At 39.9% G+C, this 22467-nt stretch overlaps 1 protein-coding gene across 1 annotated transcript in view; it reads left to right on the top strand.

Moving 5' to 3' along the window:
* DPP4 (dipeptidyl peptidase 4) overlaps positions 1-22467 on the top strand; it is a 79265-nt gene that overhangs the window by 43728 nt on the left and 13070 nt on the right. Inside the window, exons 11-22 of the mRNA XM_043576902.1 lie at positions 3254-3389; positions 5438-5482; positions 7930-8037; positions 8303-8370; positions 9582-9635; positions 10022-10143; positions 11947-11994; positions 12478-12576; positions 14961-15030; positions 17356-17550; positions 20280-20334; positions 20924-21023. Coding sequence (XP_043432837.1) covers positions 3254-3389; positions 5438-5482; positions 7930-8037; positions 8303-8370; positions 9582-9635; positions 10022-10143; positions 11947-11994; positions 12478-12576; positions 14961-15030; positions 17356-17550; positions 20280-20334; positions 20924-21023 — 1100 coding nt within the window. The remainder of the gene's footprint in view (positions 1-3253; positions 3390-5437; positions 5483-7929; positions 8038-8302; positions 8371-9581; positions 9636-10021; positions 10144-11946; positions 11995-12477; positions 12577-14960; positions 15031-17355; positions 17551-20279; positions 20335-20923; positions 21024-22467) is intronic.

Genomic DNA, 22467 nt, shown 5'->3' with positions numbered 1-22467 from the left:
GGGAAGGCCCTCTTCTGCTCCTACCCACCATTTCATAACCAGTCTCCTCAGTATATGCCTTTCTGTTTTTACAGAATAAAATCAGCAAATAGCACAAAAGATAGTTGATAATCCTGCTTGTTGGATTTTTCTGGTCTTAAGTGGGACTTAAACCTTTCAATAAAAAGTGCAGTTGGGTCATTGGTTCCCTTACTTTTTTTTTTTTTTTTTTTTTTGAGTCATTGACATCTCAGACTGGCATGATCTTGGCTCAGGGCTGGGTTATGCAGCGTCATTCTGTCTCCCCTTAATTGCAAATCCTGAAGAGAATCTGTGATTAAGCGGAAGTATGTTTATATGAAAATTCAAAATGTACCGTCCCCTTGCTGGTGAAAGGCCATTCTGGAGGCATCACAGGGTACAGAGTACACCTCGGGCTACAGTGAGTGACAGAGGGAGTGGAGGATACAGGTTCATGAACCTTTGATCTAGAAATGGGCAGGGAAGGTGCCAGATGCATGTGAGTTTCCTGGCAGACTTCCTAAATTCCATTACTCCATGTTTTCAAATGGGGAAAAGTTATTTCTCTACTACTGATTTCCAAACCTGGAGCATAATTTATGGTTTTTAGTAGATAAAAGGACTTTGTACCAGGTGATCCACTAATCATGTTAGAGAGTTTTCTGCCCGCCCCCCTCCGGCCCCTTCCCCCTACTAGGCCACTTTAGAAAAGGGAAGGCTCTTTTTAGAGCCCATGGTCCTAATCGATGCCCAGGAAGCCCTGAGATAATGTGTGCAAGTATGTGAAGAGGCTTTTTTTTCCCTTAGAGAGAGGTACATGATTTTCATCCAGTTTATAAAGGGATTTGATCTATGAGTAAGAACCACTAGCATAGAGCAGGGATAAGCACACCAGGCCCACTGGCAAATCCAGCCCCATGCCCGTTTTTGTATGATCTGCAAGTAAGAAAGGTTTTTACAATTTTGAGTGATGGGGAAGGAATTTACAATTTGAGTAATTGGGGAGGAAAATCACGAGAAGAATAATACTTCATGATGTGTGAAAATTATATGAACTTCAAATCTCAGCATTTCACTGGAACACAGCTACAGTCGTTTGTTTGTATATTGTCTGTAGCTGCTCTGGTGCCGCAAAGGCAGAGATAAGTAGTTGTGACAGAGCACATGTGGGCTGCAAAGCTTAAAAGATCTACTGTCTGGCTCTGTACTAAGAAAACCTTCAGACCCCGGGTCTAGAAAGTTAATTTCAAAAAGTTTTCCTTTCTCCCTTGCATTTCATTATTGCAGTCCCCTCTGTAAGTATTTATTCCTTATTCCCGGGAAGATTCATTTGCCTTACCATGTTCTCATTTAATGCCTGAGGACTGGGCACAGGGCAGAAGAGTTGGATCCAGTGAGGCGCCCTTGCTCCTGTGCGTGCAAAGAGGGGCTCACACTCTCACACCCTGCAGCCTGGCAGTCGTTAGTGGTAAGCACTTTAAGACTGGTTATATCAGTGTAGAAAAAGAGGGTTTCTAAGAAAGCATAGTGGATATTTGAAGAAGACCTAAGGAAGTCAGAGCACTGCAGTGGTTTCAGACTGAAGGGCAGGTTGAACCAAGAGGGCAGCCAGGACCTAGCTCATAGGGTGTTCATGAGACACCAGCCATGCAGACTGATGGTGTACCGGTTCCTAATAAGCAAAAGAAAGGGCTGAAATGGAGAGGAGTCCCTATATGTGGGAAGGTGGTGCTTTGCTGCTGGGTGAAGGGGTATGATCTTTCAGCACCTGCCACCAGCAGCGGAGACAATGAGGAGGTACCCCTGGGGACATTAACACAGGAGGTGTCCCCAGCAATAAAAGGGGGATAGTGAAGTGGTGATCCATCCTAAGTGCTCAATAAACAGTGGTTGTTTGCTTTAGTGTCCGTGAGGGGAGTGGAGATAGGTAGGACACGGTCTGTGAATTCTGAGGAAGGACAGAGCTATTTAAACCACAAAGAATAGGATGGGATTTTTCCCTTCAGTGCTGCCTTCCAAGAATTTTGGGGAGTGTCTGTTTTGTGCCAGGTATTCTGCTGGGGCCTGGGGACACCCTGTGAACAAGACAGCTGTGGTCCTGCCTCAGAGAGCTTGCAGTCAAGTAAGGAAAGCAAAAAGATGCAAGGAGGGGGTGGTCACAGCTTGGGAAGGGAAGAGCAAAGGAGCATTTTAGCGTGTTCAGGGTGAGGAAGAGGATATGGCCATGGGCCAGAGGGGAAGAGAGGGGAGGAAAAAATTCTTTGGGAATTTTTCTGAAAAGGGGATAAGGCTTTGATCAGACAGCGGAAAGGAGTGATTTAAGAATCATTGTTCAAAATCACACTGGGGGCTAGGAAGAGTAAATAAAATAAAATATAAATGATCCGGAGCAAATATTTAGGGAGGCTAGCAGAAAATTAAATTGTGAATTCTATGCATCTCACTACAAATCAAAAGGCAGTCCCAAAACTGCTTAAAGGTATGTGTTGGAGGAAGACACAATGCTGGAGATATCTCTAGTTGTATAAATTTTATGTTAAGGTTCCTTATTTTTTTTCCCACAAGTTCATGTTTTGAGTCTTGAGAAAAGATTTTTTACAGTATAATTATTTGATTTTCAAAGTTTGTAGAGATGTGGGTCAATTTTTTCCCCTTTGAAAATGAAGTTGAGAAAAAGGTCAGTTGTAATTTCACCCTAAAAGCAAGAATTTTCTAGAGAAGCACGTCAAATTACCAGAAAATATTCGAATCTCAGCCAGTGTCTCTGGCCTCCCTGTAATTTTCTCTCAAGACAGCAGAAAAGAGATGGGAAAATGTCACCCTTGACTTCCTGGCACCACCAAAGGCCAAGCTGAGGACTTGAAAAATCCCGAGCTGTGGTGTGAGTCACGTTTGCCAAGCCACTACTTGATGTTAGCTACTGTTTTTCCTGTCAGATATATTTTAATTTCCATTCAAAACTAAATTACACTTTAAGCTTTCAGAAAAAGTAAAATATTGTGTTATTAAATGCTTTCAACAACGATTTAAAATTATATGCCTATTAAGATTGATTTCAGTGAGTAAAATGTCTGTCTGTACCAAGGTCTGGAAATAGTTATTCTCTCTCCCCTCCCTTCCTTCCTCCCTCCCTCCTTCCTTCCTTCCTTCCTCACTCCCTCCCTCCCTCCCTTCCTCCCTTGCTCCCTTTCTCCCTTCCTTCCTCCCTTCCTCCCTCCACCCCTCCATTTTTTCCTTCCTTTCTTCCTTCCAGGGATTACTATTTGTGTGATGTAACGTGGGCAAACGAAGAAAGAATTTCTTTGCAATGGCTCCGAAGGATTCAGAACTATTCAGTCATGGATATACGTGACTATAATAACTCCACCGGCAAATGGATTTCCTCAGCGGTAAGGTTTAATGGGGATGTTCTGCTTCTAAAGCTACATGTGAGCCAAGGACAGTATGAAAACAGGCAAAGTGAGTGATTGGGAATCAGGAAATAAACTCTGAGTTTCTATTCTTTCTGACTGTCAGATCCTGAGGCAGTGGGTAAGTTTTGACTAACTTTTAGAGAATCTGATATCTGGTGGTACTTCCCGTTTCACCTTTACTCACTAGTCATACTGTTTTAGTTATGGATATTATCACTCGGGGAGGAGATGGTAATTGGAAACCCAGAAGACAGAATTTGATGTCAAAATTCAAAAAGCTCAAGAGGGCCAGTGGCTGCAAGGGCCATGAAGTGTGTTTCCATAGAGAAAATATGGGCAGTGGCAAATGACTGGCTGAGTATGTGTGAAAGAAAACAAGATTCAAAAGGCCACAAATCTGCTACCATACTGTGACTATCATTAAGCAGTAAACAGCTTTAGAACATACATAGATACCTACCCGCTGAAAGGGTGGTAACATTAAGACAAAGGCAAGTGTTAATTCAAATCTGAGGTGCTTGGGGTGTTGGGGGGTTTCCCTCAAGAAACTTCAAGGTTTGGCCAAGCTGGTGAATCAGAATTAAAGCCCCTTTGGGGACCAGCAGCCTCAGGAGGGACAAAGCCCAGGGAAGGTTTGCTGGAATATGTCAAGCACACCTCTACAAGCCATTTCCTGGTAATAGGCTCTGTGCTTACACACCTCCCCTCCCTGTTCCCATCCTGGTTGGACACAGTGAAGATTCTTGCCTCAGAAAGCTTGGGCACCCTGTATCTTGATGTGCTCATTTTGTTCATTTATACAGCAAACATTGAATACCTAATGTGTCCCAAGTTCTGTGCACAGCTCTGGATTCAAAACAAAACAAAACAGAAACAACAACAAATTAGACAACATGCTGTCCCCAAAATGTTGATGTTTTAGTAGGGATTACCATTATGATAATGAATAATAGTAGATACCATTTCTTGAAGACTCACAGTGGAGTCAGAGATTCAGTGAGGTTAAGGGGCTTGCTTCGGTCACATGACAGCCAGAATTCAAACTAAAAAAATCTCAAGCTTTTTGTTTCCTGTAAAACATATCATCCTATTATCAAGATATTGTGACCTAAAAGGGTATAAGCAAGGTACAGAGGTAATGTAGGGCAGAAGAAGGCGATCCACTCAACTGGGGACAGGGGACGGGAGATGACAAGGAAGAACTAAAGCAGCCTGGGCAGATAAGGGCACAAGGACCCTGTGAGCAGAGGCTGTGCAAAAGCATCCAGTGAATGGCTTGGAGTGTGCAGGGTCTGGGGTTCCCAGAGGACCAGGGGTTGGGTTGAGGCACAATGATGAGAACTGAGGGTGGGGGTAGACTGAGTCTCAGGCACCATTTCCAGGAGTTTGGACTGACTTGTAAGACACGTATTTCCAGGTGTTAAATAGAAGAGGATCATGAGATAGAACCATCTGTTGCCAAGTGAGGTCAGCCAGGGGTTGAGCAGGGTGGAGGGCAGAGTGGAAGAAGAAAAGAGCCGCAGGGTATCAGCCAGGAGGTCACGACAACAAACCAGGGGAAATCAGACAAGAACCCGAGCTAAGGCAGTAACTGTGGAGAAGGAAGAGAGGAGTCAAAGAACCAGGAGACGGGCTGAAGAGGTGGCTGTGGGTAGTGGAGGCATCTAGAGCGACTCCCACATCTCTGGCTTGGGTGAGTGGTGGCACTAGGCAGAAGAATGAAGGTGTAGGAACAAGCCGGTGGGGATGGAGGCAAGACAAATGACATCATCTTCTGTTCTGCACCTGTTGAGTTGAAAATGCTGGTGGACCTTCCAGGGCCACATATGGAGACAGAGCCCTAGGCAAGAGAGGTAAATGTTCTAATGCAACAGTCCTAACATAAATACAAATATATAAATGGAGACAGTTTTCAACTATTTTAAGTACCATTTCATTTGTATTACCATGAATTGCAGCTAAAGAATTAGAATGCATAGCTTACTTCTCTCTGGAACCCTGTCCCTGTATTTTTCTCTCCCTAGGCACAAGAACACATTGAAATGAGTACCACTGGCTGGGTTGGAAGAGTAAGTGGTTAAGAGTCATGTTGTTTTTTTGTTTGTTTGTTTGTTTGTTTGTTTGTTTTTTCCGTATGGATCAGATACGCAGAGCTATTTAATATGTAGATATACCGGGGTGCCTGGGTGCCTCAGGAGGTTAGGCATCCAACTCCTGGTTTTGGCTCAGGTCATGATCTCATGGTCGTGGGATGGAGCCCCACAATGGATTGCACGCTGGCCATGGAGCCTGATTGAGATTCTCTCTCTTCTTCTTCCTCTGCCCCTCCCCCACTTGCACTCACGTGCTCTTTCTCTTTCTTTCTCAAAAAAAAAAAAAAAAGTAAATATACCAAATGAGGGCCCTATGTTATTTGCTATTAACAGAAATATTACTTGACCTATTTCTCAAAATACTTAAATGCCCCCCGCAGAGATATCTTTTTATACAGAATATAGAACATGCTCAGCTGGAAGAAGTAAAAGGACAAGTTAAAACTTAATAGCAGACAAAACAGAAGACATACTCGAGGCAAACTGTAGGTCCTGGAAAGTAAAAAGCAAACCTATGCTGAAAAGCCTCTAAGATGCCAAATATGCTCATTGACCTCATCTTCAAAGTCCTGTGCTTTGGAGGCAGAAAACATGGCTTCCATCCACAGCCTACACCAATGTGTAAGGAGATGGGACTATATCCAGTAGCAACGCAGCGGCAAACACACCACACTACTGCTGTGTACCTCCCTCTGGAGGAAACAGTACTCGTGTGGCTTCACGCTTTCCTAGGCCCCAGATGCAGAGTTTCATCCAAGAAAGCACGGTGACCCGCAGGGACTTGTCACGCTTCTCGCTCCTGCTGCGCTCCGCCTTGGGCGGAATCACCAGCCGTGTTGCCACCAGACCATGGAACGAAACAAGTTAACAAAGGAAGTGCAGCCATTGCGGCACCTCATAGAAAGACGATGAACAAATCTCACCTAATTTTTACGACCGCTTCTATTAAGTCTCCTTTAAGACAGAAACAAAGGAACAAAATGTGTAAAGATTTCACTCATATCTCTCAGGGCATAGAGGGGAGGCCCCTGGTCCAGGAACAGGACCCCTTCCAGCTGGGCTCGGAGTTCCGATAACATTCGCACGTCCCTTTTCTTCAGGCATTGATTGGGCAGAGGGGAGAGGTTTGCCAACATGAAAAGTGGTTTCCTCCATGGCAAGAGACACGCTACACTTCCTCACGACTCTTTGAAAAAAATATGTTTTTTCCTCTCTGTATTTAACCAGACAGATGCCACTTTTCACACATTTCTACTAGGCACAACTCCATCCAGGGGAAACAGGGAAATGTATTAAAAAGATAAGGCTGTGAACACAGGTCTAGAGAGGGGAATGTGTTTCAGAGCTCTGTAATGAGAACACCAAGTGTATTGCACGCCTCAGCTTGCTCCATAAATGAATCCACTTTGAATCACTAAATAGAAGAGGGAAGCATTTTTCTTCCTTCCCAAAATGGGAGCTGATGAAAGAGGAAACATCTAGGGTAAAGTGAACCAACAATTTTAAAAGACCATCTCCTACCTGCTCTCAAATGTAGTCGTAAGGCGACATATTCCTTTCAGGCTGGGATAGATACTCTTCTGCTTAAACTACATTATGTTCTGAGAACTATCTTTTATTGAACTGTGAAAAATGGAAATTTTATAGTATATTTCCATACAACTACTTTTTTGGTAAATTGTTGATCCTATTTAGCAAAATGAAAAGACTTACCATAAAAATGGTAACTATAAAAATGTTTCCATGTGAAATATACGACAGACATTCCTTATAGCACCCAGTCCAGAAATGGTTAAAGACTTCCTGGCTTTCAAAAGGAAATATGTATTTTAAAAAAAGAGGGAATAAATCCCTCAAATTACAAACCACTTCTTATCTGAAACAGTAAAGATAATGGTCTGTTTCAAACCAACAAACAAAACAGAAAGCAATCAACTCATGGTTGTGGGAAGGGACGGGGTGTGGGGAGATGGGTGAAATAGGTGAAGGGGATTAAGAGGTACAAACTTCCAGTTACGATAATAATAATAGTGTGTTTCAAGAAAGCACACCTGTGACATTGAGAAAATTTACCTCATAAAACTGAACTGATTTGTGCCCATTTGTAGCCAGAAGTCCTTGAGTTATCATCCACAGAGAGATGTCCAAAGATAACAATACCACTGCTCTGTGTTGAGTGTCCTGTGTAAGCTTTTTTATGTGCTTTCTCTCATTTACTGTGCACAAAAAATTCCCTGAGAGAGATCTTTTTGTCTGCATTTTCTAGAAGGAGAATTTTCTTTTGAGACACTGTGGTTTCATTTGGCAAGTAAATGAAGCATGGGTTTTGGGCAGAGATGTTGAGAGGACTTTCAAAAATTAAAGTTGGTGCTGAGATGAGACTAATGTGCTCTAATGTGTTTTTTGTTTCTATTTTATTCTAGTTTAGGCCTGCGGAACCTCATTTTACCTCTGACGGGAGGAACTTCTACAAGATCATCAGCAACGAAGATGGCTACAAACACATTTGCCGTTTCCAAATAGATAAGAAAGTGAGTATTCCTACGTAATTTACTTCAGGTTGATCTCTTTTTTAATGCAACTAACTTGACGTGGAAATCATTTGGTGAAGTCGATCAAGGTGTACTAATAATCTGATTAATTCAAATTCCAAAGCAGTATCTAGAGTACAGTGGGATGGGGTGGGGACACCCAAAAAGGCCTAAGATCGTCTGAACTGTTGCTATAAATGATTTAACCCTCCACTTAACTTTGGCGAGAGAGTTTCATAAACCTCTTTTTAAAAAATTCCGTTAGGATTGCACATTTATTACAAAAGGAGCTTGGGAAGTCATCGGGATAGAAGCTCTTACCACTGATTACCTGTGAGTATTCTAATAATCGATCGGAGGGATGTAAATATAGTTGTTGTAATCACACCCTCTCTGCCCAGAAATAGGGGAAAATCTCCTACAAATAAAGAATAGTCTATTTGGCATGTGTTCAGTACTTTTTTCTTTTTAACATACGGAAGCCTTAATGATTTTCACATATGCTTAGCAGATTTGATACCCTGCCACCAAGTGGCTCTACCTCTTGCTCTTACCTGCTTTACATTAGAAGAGCTGTAGCCTCTTTTTCTTAAACGTCTTAGAACACTGAACCAGAATCAGGGGCGTTTCGTGAAATGTTAACTGTCACCGAATTCTGGAAGGCTTGCAAAGGCTATTTTATATCTGTCCATGTTTCGGCCTCGCTTTTTGGAAAATGGAAAGCTTTGCAGAGGCTGTCAGCTACCATGCACGAACTGTGGCATGAATTGAGGAGTGTTATTTTTCATTAGAATCTAAGGCACTTTTATAATTCGTTACCGGGTGTCACCATGGAGGATTTTTGCCCCTGCCCAAAGCAGTCTTTGAAGGTCCTCTTTAGAAGTGGCTCTGTGGCCCTCAGGAAGATGGTAGTTTGTGTTCTAGAACAGAAAATATGGGAAAAAATAGGTACACATGGGCTCTCAACTTCAGGCTACTTGTCCAGTCACATTTTTCTTACAAGAGACTTTTTGTTTTGTTTTGTTTTTTGTTTTGTTTTGAGTTTTTACGTGTCACTTTAATGAAGGGAGCAATTCCTGCATTCAGATATTTTAGTCTGTTTACAATCTCCTGTTTAGAGATAATGGGGGAAAATGGCCTCTGGGGGAGAGGGAGCAGGGAAGAATGATACAAGAAGGGCCAGAACTAATGCTTGGTGTTGAGTTAAACAAAGTGTGCTTGACTTTCTTTAAAAACATAATTAATAATCCTGAGAAACTTAACAGGAACCCATGGGGGAGGGGAAGGGAAAAAAAAAAAAAAGAGGTTAGAATGGGAGAGAGCCAAAGTATAAGAGACTGTTAAAAACTGAGAACAAACTGAGGGTTGATGGGGGGTGGGAGGGAGGTGAGGGTGAGTGATGGGTATTGAGGAGGGCACCTTTTGGGATGAGCACTGGGTGTTGTATGGAAACCAATTTGTCAATAAATTTCATTAAAAAAAAAAATTAAAAAAAATTAAAAAAAAACCATAATTAATATACATCTCATTTGTTTTCTTCCCAGATACTACATTAGTAATGAATATAAAGGAATGCCAGGAGGAAGAAATCTTTATAAGTAAGAGCTCCACCAAGTTGTTGACTTGAGTCTTTTTAGCTGAAGAACAATTTCTGGGTTGTTGTTGTTGTTTTTTTTTTTTCCTTGTCTTAACCAGAATTGTAAGTTCTAGTTTCTGTTCTAGAAGAGCTTTGGTTCCTTTATAAATCAAACCTCCACATGTCACCAAAAGAGAATGGCTTTATTAGATGCTTTATGTTATTTCCAAACAGTAGGAGGTTTGAGGTTATTACGAATTAATTCATGTATCTATCTCACACTAAAAAGAAGTTTTTGAGCATTGCTTTGACATTCTGATAGCTTTGAAACCAGAATATGGCATTATTCAATTCCATCTTTTCATTTCTTCTTTCATCAAGCACTTAATTTCCACCATTGGTTCACAGAATCCAACTTAATGACTACACGAAAGTGGCATGCCTGAGTTGTGAGCTGAAACCAGAGAGGTGTCAGTACTATTCTGTATCATTTAGTAAAGAGGCAAAGTACTATCAACTTAGATGTTCAGGTAAGTGTGAATGGACATGGGGAGGGAAGACAGCATCACCATGTCTGTCTGTCTACCCAAAGCGGTTCCTAACATTCCCTTAGGCTGCACGTTTTTCCAGCCTTCCACTCGCCAGCTGACGTTCCCTCTTCTCTTCGGACATCATTCACCACCCTCCTGGCTCAGTCTGCCCATTTGTCCCTTTCTCTGTCCCATCTGAGAAACATTCTTGCTGCCCTGCTCAGTTTTCTTCTCTTGAATCTGAGGTGCTCTTGAAATCACTGAAGTCCCCTTCTCTTCAAGCTCTAAGTGGTGAGTTAACCACCTTTCCTCCCCTTCTGGCCAAGAGACTTGCATGGCTTGCTTTTGAACACACACACAAGTACACACACACAGTGGAGCCTATGTATAATAGAGGTAGTTCATTGTTTTAGACAGACAGACAGATAGAGATAGATATATATTAGATTTTTTGTTGTAGGTTTTTTTAGTGTCGATTTTCTATTATTTTATGCACTTGCCCCTCTAAATGAGAAAATACATGCGGGTAGTGCCTGTCACCCAACCTGCTCACTGTTCCATCTTCTGTTGCTGTTTTATTTTCATTTTCTTTATGATAAATGAAGAAACTTGGCAAGGACGGGCAACAGGACTTCCACAGGTGGCACAGCTAATAAGAGGTGGCACCGGCAGAACAACAGGATCCAAGCCCAGGTCTCCACCTCCCAAGCACTCGGATAAGCACTATGCTAGGTTACTTCTCAAAATGAAAGAATCTGGATACTCTGGAAAGAATCGTCCCCTCACTGAAAAGAGACCTCCAAACCAGCTAACTGAATCTTTCTTTACCAGCACAGTTTCTTTATTATTACATTTTAGTTTCTGTGACTGTTTTTAGTCACCACTTCTTGGGCATGCATTTCATACTGGGGACTGTGCTAGAAGTTTTATATTTGTGGTCTTGTTTGATTCCTAAGAAAACTCTATAAAGTAGATATTGCCCTCATTTTGTATGTAAAGAGATCGAAGCATAGATATGTTGTCCTAAGTCACACAGCAGGTAAGCCAGGGTTCAAACCCAGGTCTGTATAATGCCATCACTGTGGTTCTGATCACCAGTAAAACATTAATATTATCTAAATGCATGAAAATTAAATAGCTCACCAAATAGCTTTTTTATACATTACCTTCTAGTCTGCAACTACTACAGTTGGGATAAATAGTGAAGATATGTTCATGTGAGAAAAACACTTTTGCATGCCAGAAAGGAATAGCTTATCCAAGTCAGGCACTGTGCAGATGTGCCCCCTGGCTCGGGATTCCGTAGTGGGGGGGGGGGGTGCGGTGGGGGGGGAAGAATCTGCCCCTTCCCCGGGGAGGGGGGGGGGGGCTGGTTCCAGAGCTCCACCCTGAGGGGGCGGGGCCTGAGAGTGGGCGTGGTCATCGCAGGACTGTGGACTTAGGGTGGGGAAGGAAAGGTAGCAGCTGTCAGGGGTCTGCTGGTTTAGTTCACAGATGAGGAAATTGAAAGCACATGCCCAAGGTACTCAGTAGGGCCAGAGGTTCATTTTCTGCTTCATTCTCCTGATCCTCGTGCCTTTCCGGTAATACTTATTACAATCAAATTGCACTTATTTCAAAGAAAAAACCAGCTACCACTTAGTAAGCCCCTTATACCACTATGATAGTTATTCTATCAAAGCTAAGTGGTATCAAAATGATATCAAATTTAAATGGTAACAAATGCCGTTTTTGAAAACTATGCTATCTCCTTTTCTTAAAAAAAATCTCACCTAAAACATTTTTCCTTGATTATGTTAACAGGCCCTGGTCTGCCCCTCTATACTCTACACCGAAGTAGCAACGATGAAGGTACTTTCTAAGATTTCACCTTTCGTTTGCTCATTAGAAAAGTGTGTGTGAATAGGACCAACATGTACTTAGCATAGTGGGATTTTTTTTTTGGCTTTAGAGTGTTTGAACCATGATTTGAACTCAAGGTTTCTAATCTAAAGAATGCGTAGTCCCTTGGAGTGACTGAGTGGCTCAGTAGGTTAAGTGCCTGACTTCCACTAAGGTCATGATCTCAAGGTCTGTGGGTTTGAGCCCCATGTGGGGCTCTGTGCTGACAGCTCACAGCCTGGAGCCTGCTTTTGATTCTGTCTCCATCTCTCTCTGCCTATCCCCAGTTTGTGTTCTCTCTCTCTCTCTCTCTCTCAATAACTAAATAAACTTTAAAAATTATTTTAAAAAAAGAATGCATAGTCCATCAGTGAATTGCCACTTATTACAGCCTTGCACAATCCATATTCTTCACATTGTAATGAATGACTGCTATCTCAAATATTTATTTAGAACTGAGAGTCCTGGAAGACAATTCAGCTTTGGATAAAATGCTGCAGGAGGTCCAGATGCCCTCAAAAAAACTGGACTTCATTATTTTGAATGAAACAAGTAAGTTGAATTTCTTTCAGAACAGAACTGCTCACGGAAACACCAATAAAAATCTCTCCAAACGTGACAACTTGATCTGAAAATACACATTTTAAATTATATGTAAATCTAACCTAAGTTTATTTTGTCTATGAAATAGCCTGTCATGAGAACTGCTGGTTTTACTTTTTGTTTTGTTTTCAAATACAGCACCCTTCTATGTGAAATTTAATTCTGTTAAGAGGAAGCCTTTGGAAAAAACCCAGTATTGCTACCCCATACCCCAGCTTCATTCTGTTAGGAACTCTGTTCTATAAAGTATTAATTGCGTGTTTAATTTAATGATATCCTGATATATTTTGCCTTTAACCCAAAGAAGTAAAAAATATATCTGAGATGACTATAAAAAATTAGGGTTGGCTGTAAAATGCTGAAACTTCAGACTCGGAAGAGAAATCTTGGATTTTTCTAACCTTCTCCCTGCCACAGTTAGCCTAGTCCCCGTGCCTGGAGCCTGAATGATGTGCAGAAACCACTAAGAATGGGGGGTGGGAGGTGGGGAGAGGTCTTTGAGCAGGAAATGCAGTCGGGTCGTTTTTATTTGGTTGCTCATTTTTTTCCATTAAGAGCTAATTACTCGTGGGGGATGGGGGAATCCACCAGGACTGATTGATTTCACATTTTAAAAAATATATAGGGTAAAAATAGAAAATATTCAAAAAGATTCAATAGAAAAGATTCATCCAAGATTAAATGGCAGGAAAAGCACCAGAAAACAGAGGGTGCTTCTGAAGAACTCCTCAGCATGGGGCTACTCAAAAATGAAATGTGCATAGAATCACCCGGAACCTTGCTAATGTGGCTCTGTGATCCAGCAAGGAGGGGTGAGCCCAAGGTTCAGAGTTTGGGATTAGCCCCTAGGTGATGCCAGTGTTGCTGGCCCCTGAATCAGGCATAGTGGGCAAGAATTTAGAGTTCTGGAGAGCCACCTCGACTGTTGGTGCAGAAGGCACTGCATACTGGAGACTTGACAAAAAGTGGGGGACCCTGAAAGTTTTTGACTCAGAGAAGCCATAGGATTGGATGGACAACCTGCTGGCGAGGTTGGAGCTTCCAGAACCACTTTCTACAACCACCTCATCTGGGAGGTGGTTGTACATTCAAACTCCAGGAAAGGAGGGCTGGGGGGAAGTGGGGGTTGAGGTCTTAGAGGAGGGGCAGAAGGAGGTGGGACTGGTGACTTCAAAGAACCCCCCCCCAAAAGAAAACACTCCATCTTCAGAATGATGGAACTAAAACACTTCTAATCAACTAGTACCCATTCAAACAAAGGAGCGTTGAAATGGTGGGTTTGGCATACTTACTGAAAACAATATGGTCAACACGTAGCTTGACATTCTATGGAAAAATAATAAAGACTTAAATTTAGAAGGCATAAAATAATCAGCAAAAGACAAATTAAAGAGAAATCTATTTATATAAATATTTTACTCCTAAACCTTTCTTTTTACATCAACTAAAATAACTGTAAAAGAAAGAAAGAAAGAAAGAAAGAAAGAAAGAAAGAAAGAAAGAAGCAGCTCTAGAGATATGGATTTTTTCCCCCTTCAAGCTAAATCTACTGAAGCTGGAAATAATCTGATTAAAATATGAAACATCTCTCTCTCTCTCTCTCTCTCTCTCTGTCTCTGTCTCTGTGTGTGTGTCTTTAACATTTATTAGTCTAACTCATCATCTTGAATTTGGGAGCAAAGGAAACCAATTCATTACTTAGGGCAAATTTTATTAAACTGATGCTAAATCAAGCACAGAGAATAAAACAGATCTGCAGACCATACAGAACGTTCACAACAGTCTGCGCCGTGTAAACCTGATTTCGTTCTGTGAAACACAGAGCTGAAAATGGGAACTCAGCTTTGCGGTCTGGGATGGCAATAAGAATTACAAAAATGTTATTAAATCAGAATTTTAAAATAAAGTTGGGGCCAACTAAAAATCCTAAACATCTTCAAGGAAATTCAAGAAGAGGAAAACATTTTGGAGGAAAGCTTAGAACATAAGCCATAAACAAACTAGATAAGTAGATCAGATGCCAAAGAACAGAATCATAAAAACAAAACATTAGCAATTCTAAGATGCACTTTTATTTTACAAGGCACCAATGTATTTAATAGATACATTAGAAAAGACTTTATGGCTTTAATCTTAACTAGTATCCTAACCTGAAAGAGAATATTTTTATATCTTAAAAACATGCTGAATCCAAGCAGTTCATTTTCTTTCTCAATTCTAATTTAACAAATTGTTGACTACTAGCTATGATTTATCACTGACAGGGATAAGAGACCTAGATCATGTGCTAATAATTATTCTTAATTTACTAATTAATCTTTCTGTTTGTTTAGAATTTTGGTATCAGATGATTTTGCCTCCTCATTTTGATACATCCAAGAAATATCCTCTCCTAATAGACGTGTAAGTATTCAAGAGGAAGGAACAATTTGGAAGTTAACCACTGTACATGTTTTTACCCAAGGGCAGTTTACAGAAAATTAACGTTTAAAAAATGTTAAAAAAAAAAAAAAATCCTTCCTCTCTTCCTGAATCATTGTAAAGCAGTTTTACTGTTTCCTTCTCCCATTTTGCAATCACAACCCCAAATCTTTGTTTTCTACCATCTTTCTAATGGAGAGAGTAGACACCCTTCTGTCATAATTTTGTTTTGATCTGTTTCTCTGAACTACAAGAGAATTTCAAAGAATTTTCAGGTCCCAGTTTTATCCTTACCTCTTGCCCATTTTAACATGTAAGAGATAGGTATTAATAGTATTAACAATTTCTTTACCCCCAAGTTTCCCCAAACATCTTGAATGGTGGCCTTTGATTCACTAGGACATCAGGTTTCTTTTCCATTAGTTTCTAAAATATCACTGCCTGGTATTTTCCACTCGCATCTTTGGTGAAGAGACGATGTGATACAGGAAATTATTCATTATAATCCAAACGTCTTCAGGTGTTACAGAAAGTTCTGAAACACAAATCTTTGAGCAGTAAATGTAAACTCATGCAAATTCTAAATATGGCATCTTTGTAAAATATTTTTGATAATTACTGGGAATATATTTTACTTTAGTCCTTCTAAAATTGCCCTGAACTCACATATGATGCCACAATGCCACTCTTCCTGTCCTAGCTTGTCTCATTTCCTTTATTAAAAACAAAACAAAAACAAACCAACAAATGTGCTGCACACCAGGTGGTTTGCAAACCTATATGAGGAGTTCTGTTGCGCCCATTGTATGGGGAGGGGGAAGGGAGGGACGTTAATATCCAACACAGCCTGTTGCACTGTATTTACAGTTCCACATAAACAAAAAAAAAGCTCAAAGAAAGAGAAAAAAGGTATTCTAAACTTCAAGAGATGCTGTTTGATTTTCAGTGAGCCTTATTACTTTGACTACAGTGACACTGGTTTGCTTTAGGTTTCAGCCCCCCTACTGAAAACAGATCCTTTAGAAAAGAGTGATATTTTTATCTTCTTTGACTACCTAGTAAGGAATGATTAGACCCCTCTTTTATAAGGAAAGTTTTAAAAAACAGGGTAAATTTACTGCCTGTTTTTTTCAGTTATTTTCCTCTTCCCATCCTAACATGTCTAAATCTTTGCTTTCTATTTCTTAAAATAATGTTGTTTAATCTTAGTGGGTTAGGTAACTTGACACATAACTAATATTAAGGGAAGCTATTACTCTACCATATCTAATATCATTGAATCTAATATCATTTCACGTTGTTAAAAAATGTTTGCTCACCCAAGAAATGCATGAGAGCATTTGTCTCTTTAAAGTTACAATGTTACAATATTTAGTTTAAAATTAAAGTACTATAATGTTTGTTTAAAATCAAAGTTCTTTTGACTTCTTTCACTAGGAAGAGAAAAGGCATGTAGTGGAGGGGACAGTGAACAGATCAGTAGGAGAAATGGGCTTGGAGGGAGAGGTATAGGAGAAGGTCTGGGTCCAGGAGTCTCGTAGATCGTGCAAAGATGACATATTTAAATGTGATGCAAGGAGCTATCGGGAGCTTGTCTTGATTAACAAATGGAAATGAGAGGGCTTGATGGAAAGTGTGCATCCAGCTGTTTGGGAGTGGGAGTTAAACACGTTAATAAGTAGAATGCTGAACAACAACATGCCCATTTTTCAATACAGTCTACTTCTTTCTCCTTTGAAGTTTTAAGGAGTAGCATTCTTTCATACTTTGGCCCATTCCACAATGACTCGTGCACATTTGTGGCCTTACTGTGCAACCCCATCTGGGTTTGCGGGGAAAACAGTGCATATTATACACCAAAGTGGTCCTTAAGGAAGTTCCAGCCTAGGAAATACATTTGTAGTCGAGAAGTGTTGGTAAGCCAGGGAGGAAGGATATATTCAAAGCTGCCTTTATTGTCATTCTCATTAATTTTTCCTAACACAACTTCCCTGTCCCAACTGTTAAGTCTTTATTTCTTTGATTTCCAAGAAACATACGACTTAGAAAATGTTGGCCTGTGAAGTCTGTGTTTGATACCAGTCTTCAAAGATAATACTGATGGGCACCTTTGAAGGAAACACACAGCCATTATAGTCATGTTGCCAAGTTTTAGAGGGACCATTGTGGGCACCCTGGTGGCTGGCACAATTTCAGGCTCATGATCTGGAAAGATGCATACTTATTGTCCACAGGGAGTAGAAATATAAGCACTCCTCATTTGATTCAGAAAAACCACAAAGGCTAACAATTTGGGATTTTTCACAGATATGCAGGCCCGTGTAGTCAAAAAGCAGACGCTATCTTCAGACTCAACTGGGCTACTTACCTTGCAAGCACAGAAAACATTATCGTAGCTAGCTTTGATGGCAGAGGAAGTGGTTACCAAGGAGATAAGATCATGCACGCAGTCAACAGAAGACTGGGAACATTTGAAGTTGAAGATCAAATTGAAGCAGCCAGGTGAGTGACTAGGAGATGAATTCTAAGATCATCTGATTTTCCTCCCTCAATTTATATTTCCAAGTTGTAAAGTGTAAAGAATGTGGAGTGTTTTGGGATGCACCTTTCATCTTTGGGGTGTATTTTCATGAAGATAATCACATTTATGTAAAAATGTATGTCATTATAGATGTATATAAAGGTTAAAGAAGACACAGCTCTTAAATTCCTCTGTGTGACTGTAGAAAGATAGTTGGTATATGTGCTACCACCCTCTAGGAACAGAGACTCAAAATTCAACTAATACGTGGACAAACTGAGGGATAAATGCACTCCTGAGGAAACACCTAACTCAACAAGTGAGCCATCCCTGTAGTCAAGTACAAGTGAAGGAGTTCAGTGTTCCTTTAGAATGTAAGAAGCTACACTACACGTGACAGCTATGAAGTCCTAGGAGTGGCTCTTACAGTCTGGATGAGGGTCACTTCGCCATTTGGGGGAAATTGTGGAGCAAAAGCCATCTTCACTCACAATTATAAGGGTTTCATTAAGTATGAACCACATCTCATTCTCGTGCTTTCCAGTCACGGGACCATAGATAGACATGATCTGGCTTAAGAGAGATTTTAATCATGAATAATGGTCACCATGTAATGCACATGTAACATGGGCAATGTTTTGCCTGCATTGTCATGAGAACCGCAGAGCAGCCCTGCAAGGTAGGCGTCTGTACCCCATATTTCAGGTATAAAAAAATTGCAGCACCTTAGGTAATTTGCCAGGGGAAGTCAGGATTCGAATCCAGTCTCCCAACTCACATACAGCTGCATTCAACTGGTAAATGGGAAATGTAGTCTTTTGAGGTTCTATAACCAACTGCATGGATGTCTAGGGAGACATTATAAGTGGTTGATTTAAAACAATGTTGTGGAATCATAAACTAGCAAATGCAGCAAAACTGTGAATGAATAAGTGGGTGGAAGAAAATGCCTTTAAAAACAAGGAACAACCAAAGAGAAGATGACAGAAAATTTAATAAGTATCTGTAAGTCTCTTACACCAAAGTTAATGATTTGCTATTTTCCTTTAAAGTAAAAAAGAGAGAAAGGGAGGTTTAGATTAGAAAGAGGATGAACTGGTTCAGGAGTAATGCTGTGATATTTTAAATCTAAATGTTTACCCAAATTGATCCTCTGTGAGAGAGGGCAGAGTTTCCATGGCTTCTCAAATCCAACATTACAGAATTGGGTGTCCACAATGTATATCTCCAGTTTAAAAAAATTAATGAGGGGCATTTGGGCCACTCGGTCAGTTAAGCAGCCAGCTCTTGATCACAGCTTAGGTCATGATCTCACAGTTCAGTGAACTCCAGCCCTGCCTCGGGCTCTGAGTTGATGGTACCGCCTACTTGAGATTCTGTCTCTCCTCTTTGCCCCTTCCCCGCTTGTGTGTGCGCGCGCTCTCTCTCTCTCTCAAAATAAATGAACTTTAAACAAATAAAAAGTAAAAACTTAATGAGAATGTATTTATACAACAGAATACTATTTCAGTGACTGAAAAGAACAGCATACATAGATGAATCTCACAGGCTTTTGAATGAAAGAAGCCAGGCAAAAAGGTGTATATCCTGCATGACCCATTTTATATAAAGTTCAAAAACAGGTACAGATTGGAATCCTGAACATGAAATGAAATGTTTTCTTTTTGCAAAGGGAGAAATGACCCAGAGGCTTCCAGGGGATAGTAATGCACTATATTTTAGTTTAAGGATATACTAATTTCCGTAAATGCTTATCAACTTGTACACTCATGATTTGGTGGACATTTCCATACATATATGTGGTCTAAGTTTTAAAAGTTTACAGGGAGAATATAATGAGTTGAAAACTACTTACTTTTAATTTTTGCTAATAATGCTTAACTCGGCATCCTAAGGCATATATCTACAATTGAAAACACAAAAATTCTCCCAAGTCACATACAGGTCAATGTAAGGGTCCCCAACCCACATCAATACTACAAAGTTAAAAGAGTCCCATTCACTAGATTTCTCCTGAAAGGACACAAATTACCTTTTGATATAAGGCTAAGATTAAGAAGAGGGTGCATAAAACATTTTTCTCATTTCTTTACCTCGATACCAATTCTGAACACAATTTAGTGGCCAAAAGACTTCTTACTTCATCAAGGAAAAATTGCTTCCTATTTAATGGGTGCTGAGCTAACTAATCAACACCCACCATAAGAAGGAATTTATTTAGAGAATGGTGTTTAAGTTCTCAGGTAGGGGGCCCAGAGACATTTCTAAGCCCCACCCAGATGTTCTCCATGCCTCTATATCTCTCCATGGTGGGGGCATCCTCTCTTAAACTGAAAAACATCTGGAGAGATTTAAATTCAATTATGTAAAGAAAAGTGCATCTGGGCTGCAAATTTTTATATAAAGCTGTGAAAAAAACTGCCAGGATTTGTTTTCTGTGAATCATACACACACACACACACACACACACACACACACACAGACAAAATTTTTGTGGACCCCCAACAAAAGTAAACCTTGTTCGTCTGGCCCTTGAGTTTAAAATGACAGACATCCTTCTCAGGTGTTTATTTGATTGCTGGCAGTGATTAATCTTAGATTCCAATAGGATGAAACAGAGAACAAATGGCAGGGTTTCCTATCTGTGCACTTATCTTAGTTTCTACACACAAAGCCGTGCTAATTCATGGACTTCTTCCATGTATTTTAGACAATTTTCAAAAATGGGATTTGTGGACGACAAACGGATTGCAATTTGGGGCTGGGTGAGTAGTTGTTTGGTTAATGAATCTGTATGCATATAGTTGGTGAATATAATCCAGAGCATGATAATTTACCTTTGGCATGTAAATATTTAGAGATGGAAATCATGTATTTTTAATCTAAGAAGATCCAAGTAAAATGTCTTCGATCTCTAGGCAGTGAGTCCCTGTTGGTCAGGCATACAGCTTTGTTTATTCTGATCAAGGAGGGAGGTGAGGGAGGTAAGGAAAAGAGAGAAAGAAGTAGAATGGTGAGGAAGGGAGAGTAGGAGACAGAGAAGGAGGGAGATTTTCCTCACGAGTCAAAGTCAGTAAAGACCTAGTGTGTATTGATTTTGTTTTCTTTAATTAGTATCCAGCAAACTTTTGATGCCTTTCCCCCTTAGGCCTATCAAGAAACGGGATGAGGGCTCTGAAAGTGTAGTCTTTAGATATTGTCCAATTAAGGCCAATTTAAGCCCTTCTCTACCATGCTTTCTATCTCTGAAGAGGAACAGTATATAAAGATGTGAGAAATATGGAAACTGTGACTTGCTTACCATATGTCCTGAATTCCTTTACCTCCATAAAAATAACCGTTTCCATTCCTTAGTCATATGGAGGGTACGTAACCTCAATGGTCCTGGGAGCAGGCAGTGGTGTGTTCAAGTGTGGAATAGCCGTGGCGCCTGTCTCACGGTGGGAGTACTATGGTATGTAATTACTATCAGGTACCAAAAGATACGGAATGTTGACCTTAAAATTTCGATGACAAAACCATTCTTTTTTGAGTTTCAATGTTTCTCCAGGAAATAAGCTGATTCATCGTAGATGTACTTTATGGATATCTAAAATCAAATGGTCTCCCTTATTCTGCTATTAATATCAAAAGCCTGGGTGATATTGTTTGATATCTACACATTTACTTATCAATAAATACTGTTTTCCAAATTTCAAAACATCCCTAATGCTACATTTCTGCAGATAAACCCTTCCTTATCTTTATTCTGCTTTGAATTTGGGGGCTTCACATAATAGCAGAATAAAAGAAGCATGTATTTATTTTTCTTCCAGTAAAGGTCAGATATAAGTAGGGCTCTTTAGGTGGGAAAAGGAGAACAGGGACAGGGAAATTCCTAGGGGGTTTGTCTTTTTCCCACTGTCTCTAAGTTAATGAAAGCCACTCTAGGATCTCCTTTTCATCATTCAGAAAATAATTGTATAAGGCATCATAATTCCCAAGGGGGAGGGAGTGAGCACTGGAACACTAGGTAGGTGGTGAGAAGATGAATTATTTTCCTCACCTCTTCAGACCCCATCTCAAATCCTTTATGTGATAGACTCATTGGTAACAAATATGCTTATTAAATATTTTTGGCCCCAATATATAGTAGTACCAATCTTGTGGAAAGCCCTTTTTTAAAGCCCAAGTCAAGAGATTTGTCTTATTAAAGATAAATAAATAATAAATACATAAATAAATAAAATATTGCTATCTTTATGTTAAAAAAATGGAAAGCATAGTTACAACTTAGTCCATATACAAACGGTTTTGTTTTCATAGAAACCTTTCCTATTTGATGCTAATTGTTCTGTTGCTTAGCCTGTTTTTGGAGACCTCTGGTGGCCAATAAAATAATAGAAGCAATCTTTATGAGTTTAGAAGTCTAATAAGAAGAGAGCTTCATTAAACGTATATGGACCAACCCAACTTTCTAGACGTAGGAACATTCTAGAATTCTTACATATGTATTAATTTGAACAATTTTATTCAAAGATCAGATAGAAGGAATACATAAATGGTATTTCAAAGATGTATTTGTAGAAGTTTACAACTGTATTATGCATTTAAAATATACTCATTAAAATTTCAGAACTTTTCACACATGTAAACCTGATTAACATAATAAAAAAGGGTTATTATGTTCTAGGACAAGAACTGAAGTCTTCTGCTGTTTGAGGAAAAATTTATTTTGTTCTTAAAGACTATTTCCCCTCCATCACATGTACAACCTAAATTATTCATATTTAAATGTTAAAATATATGAGCATTTTATGAAGATCTTATATTTTAAAACATCTTTAAAATATTATATTTTCTATATTAGTGTCCTCTAGATATGTAAAATTACATATAGCCTGTATTCCTTTTAATCA

This window comes from Prionailurus bengalensis, chromosome C1, assembly GCF_016509475.1.
Source record: "Prionailurus bengalensis isolate Pbe53 chromosome C1, Fcat_Pben_1.1_paternal_pri, whole genome shotgun sequence".
In the NCBI taxonomy this organism is placed as follows: Eukaryota; Metazoa; Chordata; class Mammalia; order Carnivora; family Felidae; genus Prionailurus; species Prionailurus bengalensis.
Note: the sequence above shows the minus strand (reverse complement) of the source record. Positions and strands in the feature narration are given on the sequence as shown.